This window comes from Thunnus albacares, chromosome 12, assembly GCF_914725855.1.
Source record: "Thunnus albacares chromosome 12, fThuAlb1.1, whole genome shotgun sequence".
Classification (NCBI taxonomy): domain Eukaryota; kingdom Metazoa; phylum Chordata; class Actinopteri; order Scombriformes; family Scombridae; genus Thunnus; species Thunnus albacares.
In genome coordinates this window covers 21,595,370-21,613,563 of record NC_058117.1, presented here as the reverse complement: position 1 = coordinate 21,613,563, position 18,194 = coordinate 21,595,370, and the positions used below count along the sequence as shown (strand labels likewise).

The 18,194-nt window shown below is 37.2% G+C and overlaps 3 protein-coding genes across 3 annotated transcripts; 2 read left to right on the top strand and 1 right to left on the bottom strand.

The window, feature by feature from the left end:
- The first annotated feature begins 809 nt into the window (after positions 1 to 809).
- On the top strand, positions 810 to 2,662 carry ccl25a (chemokine (C-C motif) ligand 25a). The gene is made up of 5 exons (XM_044368873.1): positions 810 to 879; positions 1,348 to 1,435; positions 1,735 to 1,852; positions 1,974 to 2,073; positions 2,166 to 2,662. Exons 2-5 carry the CDS (start codon positions 1,372 to 1,374, stop codon positions 2,181 to 2,183), a joined length of 300 nt encoding a protein of 99 aa, XP_044224808.1. The 5' UTR covers positions 810 to 879; positions 1,348 to 1,371; the 3' UTR covers positions 2,184 to 2,662.
- A 4,737-nt stretch (positions 2,663 to 7,399) lies between these two features.
- LOC122993145 (C-C motif chemokine 21a-like) lies at positions 7,400 to 10,392 on the top strand. The gene is made up of 5 exons (XM_044367038.1): positions 7,400 to 7,474; positions 8,988 to 9,075; positions 9,375 to 9,492; positions 9,614 to 9,713; positions 9,806 to 10,392. Exons 2-5 carry the CDS (start codon positions 9,012 to 9,014, stop codon positions 9,830 to 9,832), a joined length of 309 nt encoding a protein of 102 aa, XP_044222973.1. The 5' UTR covers positions 7,400 to 7,474; positions 8,988 to 9,011; the 3' UTR covers positions 9,833 to 10,392.
- Positions 10,393 to 11,763: 1,371 nt separating this feature from the next.
- On the bottom strand, positions 11,764 to 17,047 carry LOC122993804 (serine/threonine-protein kinase NIM1). The gene is made up of 4 exons (XM_044368252.1): positions 16,134 to 17,047; positions 15,696 to 15,977; positions 14,188 to 14,456; positions 11,764 to 13,905 (listed from the first exon to the last, which is right to left on the bottom strand). The coding sequence occupies exons 1-4, from the start codon at positions 16,201 to 16,203 to the stop codon at positions 13,147 to 13,149; spliced, it is 1,380 nt and encodes a 459-aa protein (XP_044224187.1). The 5' UTR covers positions 16,204 to 17,047; the 3' UTR covers positions 11,764 to 13,146.
- Between the last annotated feature and the right edge of the window lie 1,147 nt (positions 17,048 to 18,194).

Genomic DNA, 18,194 nt, shown 5'->3' with positions numbered 1-18,194 from the left:
CCCTTGTAAGTACATTACTTGGAACTATATGTAATAATGTGTTATACAAGTATGTGGTGTATATTTAGATATACAGTATGGATGTACATTTGTTTGTGCATGAACAGTTCTTTCCATGGTGTTGATGCCATGCATGATGTGTTTGTATTGAAAGAGAAAGGCGTTATTTGACAAACAAGATACAAATACTTGATCAACAGCTTTTTAGGAAAAAAATTAAACTGTCCAAGTCTGTTATCCCATCCTTTTTGTTACTTGTTGTTATTAAGCACAAAGATTTCCTCAGCAGAACTTTTCGGGGGAACAACTTATGTATGAGTGTCTTCCACTCTAAATATTGAGTATTTCTCAATATTTACATGTCAGTGTAACAGGCCAGACTCCAATTACCCCGGGCAACGTGTCTGTTTCCTGTGTATTTCTGCATCAGAATGTAGATTAAGAGATATGATATTTGTAAGAAATGCTACCCCTCACTCCTACACATGCATGTTGTTCCTTTTTTCCCAGTTTCCTAAGATTATTACAAATTGTCATTGCACAACATTTCTGGCTCTAATTGCACTTGTTTTACTTTTGTTTTAGTATTCCCAGCTCTCTGTCAATGAAACTCCTATAGGGGGGAACATGGTAAAATTAATATTTAAATTCAGTAACACACTAATCTAGAGAGAAAAGGCTAAAAAAAACAACAACCCTTCACCCCCCCAAAAAACCCATCAATGTCCTGTTAAAAGAAAAAAGAAAGATGAGCTGAGGTGCAAAGGTGAGTAACATGAAACCTGGCAAAATGCCCATGAGTGCTTTATAAGAGTGCCGCGCCTGCACAGGTTGACAGACACAAGAAGAGAGCTTCACAATACATCTGGAGCATTAGAGGTGAGTAACCTGTAATGTCACAGTAACATGTTATCTGTTTTTACCTGGAGTTTCCTCAATAATTTGTCTTTATAGAAATAAATGCTGCTTTGTAATGGTCATTAGTGTTGTCATTAGTATTAGTATGGTCATTAGTTTATTTGCATCACCAAACAGCAATGAAATGAATTTTGGTTGTTTACCAAGAAAGTCCAAGAAAGCAGAAATACAGCAAACATCTGTGGACATCAACAAACAAATGTTTTAATGTTTTAGAAGCATGATAGCTTGATTCAACAAGTGCAAAAATGGTCTGCAATGTAAAACGCACTGAGATTCGTTCAAGAATGCATATAAATAACAAACAAAGTTCAGACTTTCATGTGTGAGTAGGGAAGGCGTGGGAGGAACTGAAGCACAATAATCACATCGCGATAAGGCTGATTGCAGGTAAACTTTCTTATTCTTTGCGTCCATCTTTTTTTTCAGAGCTGCAACTATACCTACTGCACCATGAGGTTCAACACATTGTTCTTTTTGCTGATCCTATCCGGTCTCTGTCTTGCATTGGCACAAGGTAAGACATAGTAAAGCACTGTATCTGGCATTAGTGTCACATAGGCAGCATGTAATACAAAGCTGTGAACACACAGCAAAGATAAAATGAGGGTCTATGAGGCTTCTTTATTGGCTAAGTACCTGCTTGGGAGGATATGGCCTTTAAGAACTTCAGCATACCCTGATTGCATGAATTGCCTTTTATTAGCAGAGTTATTTTAATTAACTTTGAATACTGTATAAATTATATCATACATACTGTGGTGGCACTGGAACGTATATGTCTGACTGTACTGTACTGGATTTCTGATCCTTCAGTTTCCTATGATGACTGTTGTCTAAAGTATGTGAGAAGATTGAGCGAAGGCACCCAGAAACATGCATTGCAATACAGAGAACAGAAAGCAGATGGAGGTTGCAACATCCCTGCAATAATGTAAGTACACATGCAATAAAAGACAATAAAAGTCTTCCCGAAGTCTTAATGTTTCTATTTAGAAACATTTTCTATTATTGCTATTGAAAATTAATATTTGTTTGCATCACTTATTCTTTAGCTTCAAAATGAGGAAGGGCCGTATGATTTGCGCAAACCCAAAGGATACATGGGTGAGACAACTGATGAAGAGAATTGACAACAAAAAACTCCACAACAAGGTGATTACTGAAGACAGTTTTTGGCCTGAGCATTTAAATTCAAATTAATAAGTGTAAAGTGATGTTCAAACGGATGTCTTTGTTCTTCACAGCACCATCCACAAGGCTGAGGGTGATTGCCAGCTACGGTGGCCCCCATTCATATCTCCCTCCTCTGTAATATCTTATCATTAAGTGTCAAGAGGTTTTATGGGGGTGTTAGGACATCCCTCTGGAAGGCAATCAAGGAGGCTTGCCAAGGAAATCTTGTAGCATTACTTTTGCTTTCATTCTGAACTAAGATAAACATCAAGAGCTTTATCAAGATGATTGTTTAGGGTGGAACAGCTGATGCTGACCAGCCATCACACGTTGAAGTGCCTTTAATAGTATGGCTGCTACAATGAGAATATTTGTGCCCATTTTCTTGCCTTTTGAGACAATAATTAAGCTGTTTAATTATCTAAATGGTGATGATCTAAATAACTGAATGATATGTGTGTCATAGAAAGGGAGAAATCTAAATTTCTAAATTGTTTAAATGTCTGTCTTTTAATACATTTCTGTAAAGGTTTGTAATATGCATTCCCACAAAATATTATTACAATAAATCTGTCAATCACCTCCGGCTCTGTGTCATTTAAAAGGACAAGATTATGCACACATAAATGTTTTTATCCATTCTTTGATAGTTTATTCTATGTGTCAACACTTTTTAAGCAGTCTCCTCTTAAACAAGTGAGATTATGTAAAAAAAAAAAAAAAAAAAAGAGCGACACCCCCTTCCGTTTCTTAAAAAATTATGAAGAGAGTTCGAAAATAAGATTCCTGAAAATTGTATGGCGTGGGGCACAGTTCAGGAATGTGAAGCATATAGCAATGACAATCTCAGTATTTTCCTTAATTCTGAGCTCCCTATACAGCCTGTTGTCACTCTCACTTAACACACTGGGTACCCCTTTAACGTAATTTTTTAACGTGCAGGGTAGTCCGATAGACTTCTGTTGAGCTCCCACTTCGTCTGAAATAGACGCCATGAGACCGATGACATCTATATAAGGTGACAAATTTTAGCCTCGTCGCCAGAATAAAATGTTGGCATTGTAGGTTTCTGCAAACCACAGATACGTTGAATACATTTCAACACCTGTAATACGGAGCATATTAACATTTCAACAATACGTATCATATCAAGATTTCTGAAGTGACGTACTACACATGACATCTTTATAAGCTGACTTACTTTCTTATTATGAGGTGGAGGGGTCGGTGGATGGATGTACTGTTGTTGGCAGAAAGTTGGAAATCAGCACAGAGTCAGCACGGTTCGAGGCCACCTTAACATTTTTATTTTATTTTTTATTTTAACTCAAACCGTGATCTTTCCCTAACCCTAACCAAGTGGTTGTTGTGCCTAAACCTAACCAGACCTTAACCACCACATTGTCACACCATAAAATGTAATTATTTTTTAACAGTGACTACCTTGATAGTGCGCATTGAAAAACAATGCTAAAGGGGTACCCTGTGTGTTAAAAAGTGACGCCACGGGGTCCTGACCAAGTTTCGATATGTGACGAGTTGGGAGTGAGAATGTGTTGCCCTATATTGTCTGCACAATCTGGTCTCGAGTTTCCTTATTACTAGACTACTTTCATTCTTTCTCATCGCCTGATAATCTCATTAAACAATTTGGAGTTTTGATTGGTACTACACCTTAAATACAACAGGTGTGTAACTACTCACTTGTGCCGATTTTATTGGAGTGCAATAAAAAGAAATCAAATCAGAACTCTTGATATCTAGACAGTCATTAACAGTGAATTGCTGCAGTGACACATTCACTATTTACCGTAATGCTTCCACATATTCATGTATACGGATTTACTAAACATTTAGCATAAATTTGGCCTGCTTTTCACATGTTTCATGCCATAGTTTCGCACATTATTTCCCTTTTAAGATGATATTTTTATGCCTTTTATCTATACAATCATACATTTTCATGCTGTTGTATTGAAATTTTGTGTTGCTTTCTTTTGTTTCCCTGCTTCTTGGCAAATGCACAATCTCTATCACTTTCCCATGACCTTAAACAGAATAAGCTGATAAAGAAAATGTGTCAATGAATATTTAATTTATTTATTGCTATATTCCTGTTTTATCCTTTTGTATTAAAGATGAAAATGGGCGTGCAGTTATTTTTTAATGCCCTTATCTGAAGTTCACAAGTTAAATTATCTTGTTATCTCAAGAAAACAAAAGGCCGATTTCTCAAGATAACGAGAGATAATTTATTATGACATTTATCACGGGTGGAGCTCATTCTCATTTCTTCATTCCTGCCTCTCAAGGACATGGGTTCAAATCTGTCACATGTTAGCTCTTTTTCCCTCTCTCCACCCCACTTTTGTTTCTCTCATTAAGTCTAATAAAATAAAAATGCTTGAAAGGTATTGTTTGGTACCTCTCCTAAATGAAACATCCCATCATATTATGAGCAGGAGTCAACTTGCCATTTGGCCACGACACAGATGTCTTAAAGTCGAGATGAAATGAAAAATGCCTTTTTAACCCTTTTAGATCACGTCCCTGGTTGTATTGTGCAACTATTTAATTTAATATATGACAAAAAAAGTACAAAAAAATCAATTTCTTTGTATTGTTATATTAAAATCCAATCATGTTTTCTTCCTGTAAAACAAAATATGACGTGTGCTTACGTAGGCTTGAACCAACCAATTTCAAACAATGATATCATGACGTCCACCCATCCATCAACTTTTAGCAGCACAGAGCCCACTTTTCAACGTTCAAATCAAAGTCCTCCTAATGTTATGTCCCGCCTGTCTATCCTGTTTCACTCGGAAATATGTCATGATACGGAAGTTAGATATCCCCGAAATGCCGTTTCATCTGGACTTAAATGAAGGTGCTGTTAATAATAATGGGTACTCCTTGATCTGACATTTTCAGCTTAAATCAACTGCTACAGTTGTCAAGATGGCATCTATACATACTGATACGGCACTCCTGATCTTACTTGTATGACTCACAAGAGTAAATGACCTTTTGTCTACCCGTGATGATGGGTTGATGATCACATTACCATGAGATAACGGCACAATAAAAAATTGCGAGCATGGTCGTTATTGGCTTCTGTATGTTTCCTGTCATACAATGTAACTGTAAATTTTACAGCCTCCAGGATTTTGTCTGCAGTTAATTTCCATTACACAGAATGCAAAGCTAATTATATGTAACTAAATCAGCAAAATCACAAGATTCAAATGTTCCGCTTTAAACTGCAGATTGAAATACCTTCAGGGAGAGAGCGGACATATATAAAACACCAGTGAGTCCGATGCGATATGCTGATTTACAACCAACAGTATCTGATCTGATATGGTGCTGGATTTACTCAATGATCTATGTACTTTAATGTCTCATTTTCACTGGTATTCACAGAAACTGCTGAGACATGCAGCTGATGAAATCTTACTGTGAGGAACGCAGTGTGTTTGACAGTGTTGTCTTTGGAGATTGATGACTTCCACAAATTGGTGCCTGGCAGAGGCGCTGCACCGCAAACCCTGTGTTAAAATATGCCTCAATAGCAACGTTATCAAACAATAGGGGCACTGCTATCTGATGACCTAATTATCTGATGTCTGCTAATTAAAGGAACATGTCCTCTGAGCTAAAGTACATGTGACAAAAAGGTAAGAGTTATGTGATTATTGACAAAAAAGTGTGAAAGTATAAGGCAATCAACGTTTAAAACCAGAGAATCTTCTGTGTACACAGTTGAAGTATGTGTTTGAATAGACTGCCAACTTAGCCCCAAGGCAATGGTGATAGATAACCTGACAAATATATAATAATTACCTTTACATTAATGGCATATACATTATTGATGGACATCCAAAATTGCATTGAGTATCAGGGCGCCCTGGTGGGCTAATGGTTAAGGTGCATACCACACAACCACAACGGTCACGGCTTGACTCCTGGCCGGGGGACTTGTGCTATGTGTCATACCCCTCTGACAGACGGTGTAGACTAGTTTCCTGTCTACACTGTCTGTCAAATAAAGGCAAAAATCCTGAAAGAAACAGTCTGTATGACTAATAAAGATGCACCACCTTTGAGGTCAAAGAATTGGGTTGCAACTTGAAGAAGATTGCAGTGCTGAGGCTTTGTTTCTTCTTGTTTATATCACAGCAATGCTGGCAAATGTGCTGCGCTCTTCACTTTGCATGCCGGGGCAAAAAGAAATGGCTGATTGGCATTGTGAGCAGAAACTTAACCTTTCTTTTATCAAAGGGGAAAACCATCAAAGGAAAGTATGAAACCGGAAAACAATATGTGGAAAAATCGCTTTACACTGAGACAAATGATGAATTACAAGGGTGTTTGAGTACAGATTAGGACACGAAGAAAAAAAAGCTATCAAATGTGACAGGAAGCTTTAAACAAGACTAAGAGGCTACAGCCATGATAGCAGCTCTGTGAAACTGTACAGTGGTGCTTGGAGCTAAATGCATCAACTATCATACTTGTGAATGATTGTGAATGATTTATGTCCTTCTATATTTTGATCCTTACAATCCTATATCAGAGTGATCCTTTTATGTTTAGATTATTGTTTCAGAGTAAGTATTACTGTATATAAGTAGTGTATAGCTAAAGACTACAGTGCTCAGCTGTTTTAGGAAGTAATTTAGTTTTTCTTAAATATGAAAGTATATATTTTGGACCCATTTTTAAAAATATCTTCAGTAGGAACAAAGGTTTGAGAGCCACAGAGATGCTGGGGAAGTCTGGTCTGGTCTGATATGGACTATCCATATCTTATTCCCTAAACTTAAGAAGTAATCGCATTAAAAATTGTATTGTGTTTATTTATCGGGACAGTGTACAGATTTTAACATAAGTGACGCACTGCACCAGAGTTAGCGCAAAGCTAATTTACATCTGTAGTCCCCCACAATCAAAACATACAACAGCACAACAACAAACAGTACAAAGCAAAAAACACACAGAACACAATGACAAAATACAAAGCTACACACAAAAGCATGTCACTTACACCCACAATGTCAACCGGAAAACAACAATACAAGCATGTCAAACTGAAAGCAAAATTATTTGAGAAGACCATGAGATCAAGCTGGGAGACACTTGAGGGATCTCAAGCTGAAACAGCTGTGGTGCTTCAAATATATTACTGGGGGGGGGAGTTGTTATATAAAGAGGTTGACCTTTATCTGACCAATGTAGCATTTCTTCGAAACTTTTATGGCAATGACTCTGTTGCATAATTAATTGCAGCCATTGCAGACCTTGCTTTATAAGAGCGCCTCGCCTGCAAAGGTTGACAGACACAAGAAGAGAGCTTCACTATACGTCTGGAGCAGAGGTGAGTAACTTGTAATGACACAGTACTCTGTTTTTACTTGAGGTTTCCTCAATAATTTGTCTTTTAAAGACATAAATGCTGCTTTGTAATGGCCATGATATTCCATCAGAACAAGATTTATTTAACTGGTAACACTTTCTTTTATTTTCCTTTATCAATGACAGGACACATTAATTCACATTAATTTTATGCACATGTATGGCATCCATATAAATGTGCCTGTTTTAGCCAAAAGGGTCATTTTCATGATGTTAAGGGTTACAATTATATGCTTTAACTCAGACAGATTGTTCAAGTATAGAGCAAGGACTCAGTGAACATTTTGATTTTTTTAAATTATTGTTTATTTGCATCAGCAAACAGCAATTGTATAAAAGCATTAAATACATCATTTGAGCTTTAAATGGTCATTTTGTCTAATAAAAAGTCTTGTAATATAGAATTTAATTTTGTCAGTAATTTTACCTTTATTCAATAGTTTCAAGGTGTACATATTTGTATTATTTGCATATTTTTATGCTGTTATCTTATATTTCATATTTAATATTAGGCTACACAGTATCCAAGGTAACGATGCGGCTATAAAGCCCATCACCAGGGGAACAAGTCAGACCGGGCTTGTATCCCCCAGGTGAGTGTGTGACTGTTAAATGGAAACCTGTAAATATTAATGTATAGCTGATCTGAGAGAGACTTTATTACTAATTGTAACTATATTGACATTCAGCGTGATTATCTATGTGAACTGATTCATCTGTATGAATAGTGTCTTTTATGTAATTTGTAATATAGTAAGTCTTTGATCCTGGTCAAGGTTAGACCGTTGGCCCTGTAATTTGTTATTTAACGGCTATTAAGCTTTGTCACAGAAATCATTTATTAGTATTGTAAGTTTCCTTTGATTATGATTTTTTTTATATTAAATAGTTTTACTGAGACCGGGCTTGTATCCCCCAGATCCCGAAGTGCTTGTAAGCAAGAACCAGTTATCATTGAATCGACATCATAGCTGTCTGTGTGTCTTCGTTGGAGTCGTCTACTAACTGTCAGCCATTAGTCTGCCATTATCATCATCACAACACAATGCAGAGACTCTAGGCTGTCACTATTATCAGCAATATAAAGGAGACTTAACGAGGGCGTTATGAACTGTGAGGATAATATAATCCCCCGTTACTCAATGAAATGAATTTTGGTTCTTTACCAAAAGACCAAGAAAGCAGAAATACAGCAAACATCTGTGAACATCAACAAACAAATGTTTTAATGTTTTAGAACCATGATAGCTTGATTCAACAAGTGCAAAAATGGTCCGCAATGTAAAAGAGACTGAGATTCATTCAAGAATGCATATAGATAACAAATGAAGTCACCATAAAATATTTGTTCAAAGTTCAGACTTTCATGTGTGAATAGGGAAGGCGTGGGAGGAACTGAAGCACAATAATCACATCGCGATAAGGCTGATTGCAGGTAAACTTTCTTATTTTTTGCATCCATCTTTTTTTTTCAGAGCTGCAACTATACCTACTGCACCATGAGGTTCAACACGTTGTTCTTTTTGCTGATCCTATCCGGTCTCTGTCTTGCATTGGCACAAGGTAAGACATAGTAAAGCACTGTATCTGGCATTAGTGTCACATAGGCAGCATGTAATACAAAGCTGTGAACACACAGCAGAGATAAAATGAGGGTCTATGAGGCTTCTTTATTGGCTAAGTACCTGCTTGGGAGGATGTGGCCTTGAGGAACTTCAGCATTCCCTGATTGCATGAATTGCCTTTTATTAGCAGAGTTATTTTAATTAACTTTGAATACTGTATAAATTATATCATACATACTGTGGTGGCACTGGAACGTATATGTCTGACTGTACTGTACTGGATTTCTGATCCTTCAGTTTCCTATGATGACTGTTGTCTAAAGTATGTGAGCAGTTTGACCAAAGGCACCCAGAAACATGCATTGCAATACAGAGAACAGAAAGCAGATGGAGGTTGCAACATCCCTGCAATAATGTAAGTACACATGCAATAAAAGACAATAAAAGTCTTCCCGAAGTCTTAATGTTTCTATTTAGAAACATTTTCTGTTATTGCTATTGAAAATTAATATTTGTTTGCATCACTTATTCTTTAGCTTCAAAATGAGGAAGGGCCGTATGATTTGCGCAAACCCAAAGGATACATGGGTGAGAGAACTGATGAAGAGAATTGACAACAAAAAACTCCACAACAAGGTGATTACTGAAGACAGTTTTTGGCCTGAGCATATAAATTCAAATTAATAAGTGTAAAGTGATGTTCAAACGGATGTCTTTGTTCTTCACAGCACCTTCCACAAGGACAGAAAAGCTGAGGGTGATTGTAATATCTCTGTAATATCTTATCATTAAGTATCAAGAGGTTTTATGGGGAAGTTAGCGCATCCTTCTGGAAGGCAATCAAGGAAGTTTGCCAAGGAAATCTTTTAGCATTGCTTTTGCTTTCATTCTGCTTTATCACAATAATGACATTGTTTGTTTAGGGTGGAACAGCTGATGCTGACCAGCCACCACACATTAAAGTGCCTTTAATAGTATGGCTGCTACAATGAGAATATTTGTGCCCATTTTCTTGCTTTTTAAGACAATAATTACGCTGTTTAATTATCTAAATGGTGATGGAGTGTAAAAGATAATTATGCATAAATATAATATTTAGAGTATTTCTTGCATGTGTCCATGTGATATCTATCAAATAGTTGTATAACTGCAAACATAAATTGTTGAATGTAAATGACTGAATGATATGTGTGTCATAGAAAAGGAGAAATCTTAATTTCTAAATTGATGAAATGTCTGTCTTTTAATACATTTCTGTAAAGGTTTGTAATATGCATCTCCACAAAATATTATTACAATAAATCTGTTAATCACCTCCAGCTCTGTGTCATTTAAAAGGACAAGATTATGTACACATAAATGTTTTTATCCATTCTTTGATAGTTTATTATACATGTTATTTGATCTTTGACAGTTTTTACGCAGTCTCTGAGGATGAGGGACACCCGCTTTCTTTTCTTAAAAACTTATGAAGAGTTGTGGAAAATAAGCTTCCTGAAAATTGTATGGTGTGAGGCAAAGTTCAGAAATGTGTAGCATATAGCAATAACAGTCTAAATATTTATCTTAAGGCTGAGCTCCCTATAATGTTTGCACAATCTGGTCTGAGGTTTCCTTATTACTAGGCTGCTTTCTTTCTTCCTCATCAGCGTATAATCTTATTAAACAGTTTGGACACACCTTCAAGTGTGTCCAAACTCCAAACATCATGCAGATTTTAGGCAGGTATAATGTTTACCATTTTCACCATCTTAGTTTAGCATGTTAGCATGCTAGCATTTGCTAAATAACGCTTAACGCAAAGTACAGCTGAGGAAGTCGTAGGTTTTGTTTGTATTTGGTTATAAACCAAAGTATTGGATGAACTGAAATTTTAACCAGATATTGATGAAAGATCAAACTTAGTACAATTCATCCTGTGGGGACCATGAATGTCTGCACTAAATTTAATGGCAATCCATCCAGTAGTTGTGGAGATATTTCAATAACATCCAAAAGTATCAACCTGCAGGTGGCGCTAAAGGAAAAGTCAAGGAATCACCAAAGTCATTAGGACACATCGTCTGGGAACCATGAAATTCTGTACAATATTGTGTGCCAATCCATGAAGTAGATGTTGGGATATTTAATCAAATAAGTGAAAAATGTGACACTAAAGGAAAAGTCAGAGGATCACCAAAGTCATGAGAATGTATCCTCTAAGGAGTTTGAATATCTGTAGGACATTTAATGACAGTTTACCCAATAGTTGTTAAGATAGTTCACTCTGAACCACAAATAACAACTGCAAGAGGAAAAGTCAGGTGATCACCAAAGTAAGTACAATTCATCTTCTGGGGAACATGAACGCTTTCACAAGATTTCATGGCAATCCATCCAATAATTGTTGAGTTATTTCAGTCTAGACCAAAGTGGTGGACCAACATCATTATCCCTAGAGTCATGCTGCTAGCATAGCTAAAAACAGAAATGAAAACATTAAAAGTGCAGAGCACAGACTTGTTCCCTATTTTTGTATCTCTGCCACCTTAAAAAAAAAAAAAACCTTTGAGATTCATGTTAACAGAAGTCTTGTGCAAGTTCTAACACACGTGCTGGAATCATAAATCATAACTCCTTTCAGAGTGTGCGATGGGAAATGAAACAGAAAGATGAAAGCAGTCATAAAACACGGCATACCACAAAGTAATTTGATAATGACATTATATTTATTGCCATAATACTTTGTACCGTTCACATTTGACCAAAAAGCTGTCATAACAGCTACCTTCTTGCACCACAAGCAGTGAAATATGCTCTCATGATTGTAAATTATTGTTTGCCTGTCAACATTATTTAAATATATGACAGATCAATTTTGCAGCACCATAAATGTAGTGATTTAGTAATTGTCTATTCTTTATCAGTAAAGGTCAATTTTCTATTGCAGGCTAAGTGAAATCTGTGAACTGATTCAGGAAGCCTCTTGAGATGCTTTAAAAATAAATATCACTACAATTACACAAATACACATACTGTTTCAACTATTTTAATATAATGAAAGATACACACAGTATGAAACACAAGGAGATACAAGAGTTGAAAGTTCAGAAATAGAGAGTCCCTTTTAGTTTTACAGAAATAAAAAAACAACCTAATTTCATCATTTACTGACTCCTCATCCTCCTTTAAATATAAGGTCAGTATGTAATTTCTGGGGCAGTTACACATTGTTAAGCCCACGTTGTTAACCCTGTCTTTCCTTTTTAAACAAATAGCCTGTAACCTATTGGCCTGCTAATTTATTTGTTTGATTATTTCTATTAATAAGTCTATTATTAAGTTTTTTCCTGTTTCTCATCGAAAAATTATTATGGAGTATAAATAACAAAGAAGAAAAGGATATCAGTATCTCAAAAACACATTATTAACCTGGAAAAGTCATGGAAATGTGATTGAAATGTTTCATAAGTCCAAGCTCTTGAATATCAAAGAAATCTGGATCTGGAAAGAAAAATGAAATGAAATCGATCCTTTCTGGCCGTTGCTATTGCTCACTTTTCTTTGACATTTCACTCATTTATTTAAAAAAAATGGATGTGGTTTTGTTATTGTCATGTTCCTGTTGCCTTACTGGAAGAGGGATCATTTCTTCTTTTTCAGCCCCCATGTGAAATTTCTTTCATGCTCAGTTAGTTTAAATGTAGCTCACAGTATAAAAACTTTAGATGTTATGCTAGTGGACAGAAGAGTGCCAAGTCTGGTCACAGAATCTGCCACTAGGTCTATACTTTTATCCACAGTGACTTCCAGTAATATGAGAGCATGTATTCATAGACAAAGTCAAATCTGAAGCCAAGGTCTGCCCTTTTTAGCTTTGCTACAACAATAGGAATACTATTAAAGGAATAATTTACATTTTGTTTGACATTACAGTTTGACATTTTGCAAATGCTTATTTGCTTTGTTTATTCTAAGAGTTGGATGAGGAGACCAATATAAATCTCATGTCTGACAGTTGCACCAATGTTCTCATTTAATTCTCGGAAAGAAGGCAAAAATATATGATCTAATTCTGTTAAGAAAAAAACTACATAATGATACAGACCACAGAGTGGCGTTTATTCAGCAGGCCATCTGAGCCTGCTCTCCATCTGAGTCTGTTCTGAGACTCTTTGGTGCACGTCTGGTTGTAGCCCACAGCTTCCACAGACCTTCTCTTCTGGATGCGATGTAACAAAATCCGGTAAGCCCCAGTAACGGGGCTTCTCAAATCTAGGCCATTGTTGATGAGATGGACCTTTGTGATACCAAGATCCTCCAAAGCTGCCTTAACATTTAGTTCATCTGAGCTGAGGTTGTAGGAGGGCTCGGCCAGGTGGGAGGGTGTAGTGCTACAAGTAGGGTAGGCCTGAGGGTACTCAATGCCTCTCATCCAGTCACTGGCCATGATCTGTTTCACAGTGAGGCGATCCACAGGCACGGGCCTCAGGAGGCCTTTAATGATCTCCTGGCAGGATGCGGGTACATAAGAGGGAATGGCATAGGAACCCTGCAGGATACAACACTTAAGCCTGCCTGTGTTGGTAGCTTTGAATGGCATAGTGGCAGTCACCATGAAGTAAAGTAAGATACCCAGAGCCCAAATATCTGCATATTGACCGATGTAGCCTTTCTCTTTGAACAGCTCGGGGGCTGCGTAAGGTGGAGAGCCACAGGAAGTGTGAAGGACATCGTTAGGTTGGCAGCAGAATGTGCTGAAACCAAAGTCACCCACTTTAATGCAGTAGGTGCTGGTGTAGAAGACATTCTCTGCCTTCAGGTCCCTGTGGACGATATTACTATCATGCTGGGAAAAGAGAAAGGAGGTAAATGTTTAAAGAGGAATTAGAAAGTTAAAAAGATCTCCTGCACAACTGGTTTAAGGTACGAGAACTTTAAAAAGCAAAGCCAACTGAAAAGCTGTATTCTTAAGTGTTATCATTGCCTGGATTCATTACACAACAGCTCTAAAATATTAGATACAAAAAATAAAAAGTATTATTAAATGATGTGTTATCATTTTACTGTGCTAGGTATCACTTCTTTGATTTTTCTCACTGTGTTTACCTGAAGGCTACTGCTGACTTACCATGTGTTTGACTGCAGACAAGACCTGAGAAAACACAAGCTTGCTCTCCAGGTCAGAGAGGCGCCCCCTGGTGCTGATCCGACAGAACAGCTCTCCCCCACTGGCATACTCCATCACCAGATAGAGCCTCTTGAACGTCTCCACCACCTCATACAGACGCACTATGTTGGGGTGGGCAAGCTTCTCCATGCAAGATATTTCAGAGGCAAAAAGTGCCTGTGATTGCTTGTTCAGACGCACCTTATCCAGGATTTTAACTGCCACTCTCTCTATCAGGGCGAGACAGATATGGGCAATGAGTCATCAAGAATTAAACACATCTTATTCCTAAGTTGTGAATGATTTATGTCCTTCTATATTTTCATGCTTACAATTCTGTGCCAGAGTGATCCTTTCATGTTTAGATTATTGTTTCAGAGTAAGTAGTAGTGTACATAAATAGTGTTGTTTGACAGTTATTACATTTTTTATAGCACATTAATACATTTGCATTTTGAATACATCTGATGATAATGTTTTATTATTATTATTATTAATATTATTATTATTATTATTATTATTATTATTATTATTATTATTATTATTATTATTATTATTATTATTGTCAACAAATCCAATGAAAAGATAAAAACATAAAGATAAAAATGAACTCATCCAACAGGTATTATTTCTGTAGCAAAGGCCTGCTATATCATATTCCCATACAACTCAATTTTTGTGTAAAATGTTTTTAAACACACATTAAAATCACAGTTACACTGGATGACATCTTCCTTCATGAATATGAACATGAGCACTGCAGTTTATTTTTAGTCAATCCTACATGAATCATCCTGCTGCTGGAAATACTCACTGAAGTTCCCAATAAACACAAATACTCCTTTTTGAGAAATGTTTGCCAAAAACTGCAGTGCCCAGCTGTTTGAGGAAATTATTAAGTTTCCCTTAATATGAAAGTATATATTTCTGACCCATTTTTAAACATATCTTAAGTAGTAGTAGGGAGGTGGGTAGTACGAACAAAGGTTTGAGAGTCACAGAGATGCTGGGAAAGTCTGAAAGTGTTTAGAGATGAATTAATGCACTGCTGGTTTTGGTCTCTTTGTGGGATTTTTTGACAGTTAGAAAAATAGAAACTATATCCAGCATTATTCCTCAAACTTAAGAAGTAATTGTTCTAAAAAGTGGGAGGTATTGGGGGAGTCCCAAACTGAAACAGCAGTGGTGCTTCAGATGTTTTACTGGGGAGGGATATAAAGGGGTGTGACCTTTTCTGGACAACGTAACATTTCTTTGGAACATTTATGGCAATAACTCTTGTACAGGCCTTGAAACCAACTAGATTGATATATTTATGTTAGTAAACACTGATCACACATTTTCTGTGATCAATTTCAATAAGTCGTATAACTAAAAAAGAGCATCAACTGTCCATTTACAGCCTGTGTTCTGCCTGCTTACTGTTGCTGTGAAAATGGGGGTAAAAGGCAAAGCATGGAATATCTCACCTTTGGTCAGGTCATGTATTCCCAATCTAACCTGGGAGAAGTTGCCGGAGCCGATCTCCCCTCTCAGCTCGTAGAGCCCAACCCGCCGTCCAAATATCAGATCATTCATCACCTTCTCTGAATGGCTCAGATCATAGAGGGCCTTCCCAAACGTGGTACGCTGCATCGCCTCCTGCTCCTCCGTCATGTTCTCCTTTGTCTCCACATTTTTATTCCTTTCCCTAACTTTTGGAGAAGTCAGGGTGATGAATTCCTGATGTGGAGTTGATTTCAGCTGAGCCCCTGAGAAGGAAAGAAGAATCAGACTGGTGTTAAACTTTGGGATGCAACAGGAATGTTTATGTATTTAAATATTTACAGCATCATAATATGTTTAACCAAAGTCTATCCAAATCATTAAATGCTAACATTTCAATTTAGCTCTGCGTCTGTACTCACATGTTTTCCCTTTTACGTTCTTCTTACTCCTTTCTGTGTTGATGGCATTATTTCTGTTGTTCAAATACATGATTCCTATCCCAGGCACTGGAAGAAACTCTGTTTTTCTTTGTTATATGAGTTCTTGAGAAGTTTAAAAGACAAAAAGGTGGTAAATTACAGAGAAAACTAATTTCCACAAACCAAAAACTGAAGGAAAAAAGTAACCTGAAAAGACATGAGCTGCATGATGTGAATTCAAAAGCATCTGTATGCATCAGGAAAATATTCCTCAGAAAGCCAACTGCGTGTCCAGATGCTGCTGTAGTGCCACTGCTCTTTGTCCCCAGCTCTGTCCCTCTGCTACGGTATTGTCTCCTGGTGCATAATCCAGAATATGTCACCCTGTAATCCCTGAGTGTTGGACTCCTCCCACACAGACAAGACAACAGACAGGCTTTACAGAGGCTACTTTAACCCCTAGACATGAATCTCCAGCCGGATGCAGGTGCCTGTAAAGGACACTGATAGGATTACCTTTACAATGCGACCATCATTATTGTTCGGGGTCAAGGGGCTGGGACAAGGTTATAATGGAAGTAAGAGTGGTTCAGTTCCCTCTCAACAGCATTAGCCAATTATTTATTCTACTTTGTCAGATGTATTGTGTTGCTGCACTGGTCTGAAATAATTCAAATTCTCATCATTTAGATAAGTTAACAATTTTTCAAGTCTGTTTTAAAACAACAGTCAGGTGGCCATATGAACACTGAAACAATTTTTGCTCGCTGTAATCTTTCCTCCAGTTTGTTCTGGCCATTAAAATGTCCCCTTTAAATGCGTTTACAATGTAAGTGAAGAGGGACAAAATCCTTGTTTTGAGGAAAAAAGTATTTAAAATTTTTACCTGAAGCTAATATGAGGCTTCAGTCATCTGAGTTAGTCAAATAAAGTGGATATCTGCCACATTTACAGTCTTTTTAGTTTCAAATGACCTCTTTGTGTTTCATCAGACAGTGTTTCCCTGTTGAGCTGCGGTGGAAGAATAATAACAGAGGGAATTTGGCACTAAAAAGACTGTAATGTTGAAAGCTATCTACTTGATTTGACTGATTTGGACATATTAGCATCAGATAAACTTTCACTTACATCGTAAGTGCATTATGAAGGGATCTCATGGTCAGTATGAACAAGAAAAATTATTACTGCTATTTTGTTATAAAGACAGACTTGAAACATTGTGAACCTATACTTTAGGCTACTTTGTCAAAAGCTAAAAGATATGAACACACAGGGTAGCTTGTGTTACTGTGGCCCTTTGAACTGGCTACATACTGACCCAGACAGTGGCCATGACACTAGACAGACACAAGGCCAGAAGGTTTGCACAGACACACTGTCTGCTACTCGTCACTCAGGTCAACCTCTGCTGCCCAGACTAAACACAGGGATTGTCTAGCATTCATCATGCATAAGCTGCATGTTCATGTTACGAGTATAATCCAATCAACGCCTCAGTGATCATCTCAGCACGTGCGGTATTGAACTGAATCTAATGAGGAGAGGTTTAATGGAATGGGAAGAGGGGCTGCATTCGAACAGTTGGGATTGTAAATGTTAAATGACTGTCAAATAAGGAGCATTTTCACTATTTTTCAGGACAAATAACTATGCTGTGACATCAGTTGTAGGCTCTGAAAAGTTTCATCCAGTACAGAAAGAAAAAGAGCCTTATTTCCTATAGTTTTGTCCCTGGGTCTCTTATCTCATTGGTTAAATCCTCCGTAAGAAATCTAATCATCACTTTGGACCAGGATCTGACTCTGGTCCAACATGTCAAGGGTCTGATTCACTCTTGTTTTTTCCAGCTGGGACACATTGCAAAGATCAGGCCTAATGTGTCTCAAGTAGAGATGGAAATGTTAATCCATGTTTTTATACTGACCCGTCTTGACTACTGTATCTCTCTTTTCTCCAGCGTGAGAATTTACAAGTGGTCCAAAGTGCTACTGCTAAACTCTTGACCAGGTCTTCCGAAAGGTCTAATATTGACACTGATTCTGATTGCTCTTCACAGGCTCC

Coding starts and splice junctions, on each gene's coding strand:
- ccl25a (XM_044368873.1), top strand. CDS start 1,372: ATGAGGTTCAACACATTGTTCTTTTTGCTGATCCTATCCGGTCTCTGT. Junction 1,436..1,734: donor CTGTCTTGCATTGGCACAAG/GTAAGACATAGT, acceptor CTGATCCTTCAG/TTTCCTATGATGACTGTTGT. Junction 1,853..1,973: donor TGCAACATCCCTGCAATAAT/GTAAGTACACAT, acceptor CTTATTCTTTAG/CTTCAAAATGAGGAAGGGCC.
- LOC122993145 (XM_044367038.1), top strand. CDS start 9,012: ATGAGGTTCAACACGTTGTTCTTTTTGCTGATCCTATCCGGTCTCTGT. Junction 9,076..9,374: donor CTGTCTTGCATTGGCACAAG/GTAAGACATAGT, acceptor CTGATCCTTCAG/TTTCCTATGATGACTGTTGT. Junction 9,493..9,613: donor TGCAACATCCCTGCAATAAT/GTAAGTACACAT, acceptor CTTATTCTTTAG/CTTCAAAATGAGGAAGGGCC.
- LOC122993804 (XM_044368252.1), bottom strand. CDS start 16,203: ATGTATTTGAACAACAGAAATAATGCCATCAACACAGAAAGGAGTAAG. Junction 15,978..16,133: donor GAACGTAAAAGGGAAAACAT/GTGAGTACAGAC, acceptor TTTCCTTCTCAG/GGGCTCAGCTGAAATCAACT. Junction 13,906..14,187: donor TGTCTGCAGTCAAACACATG/GTAAGTCAGCAG, acceptor CTCTTTTCCCAG/CATGATAGTAATATCGTCCA.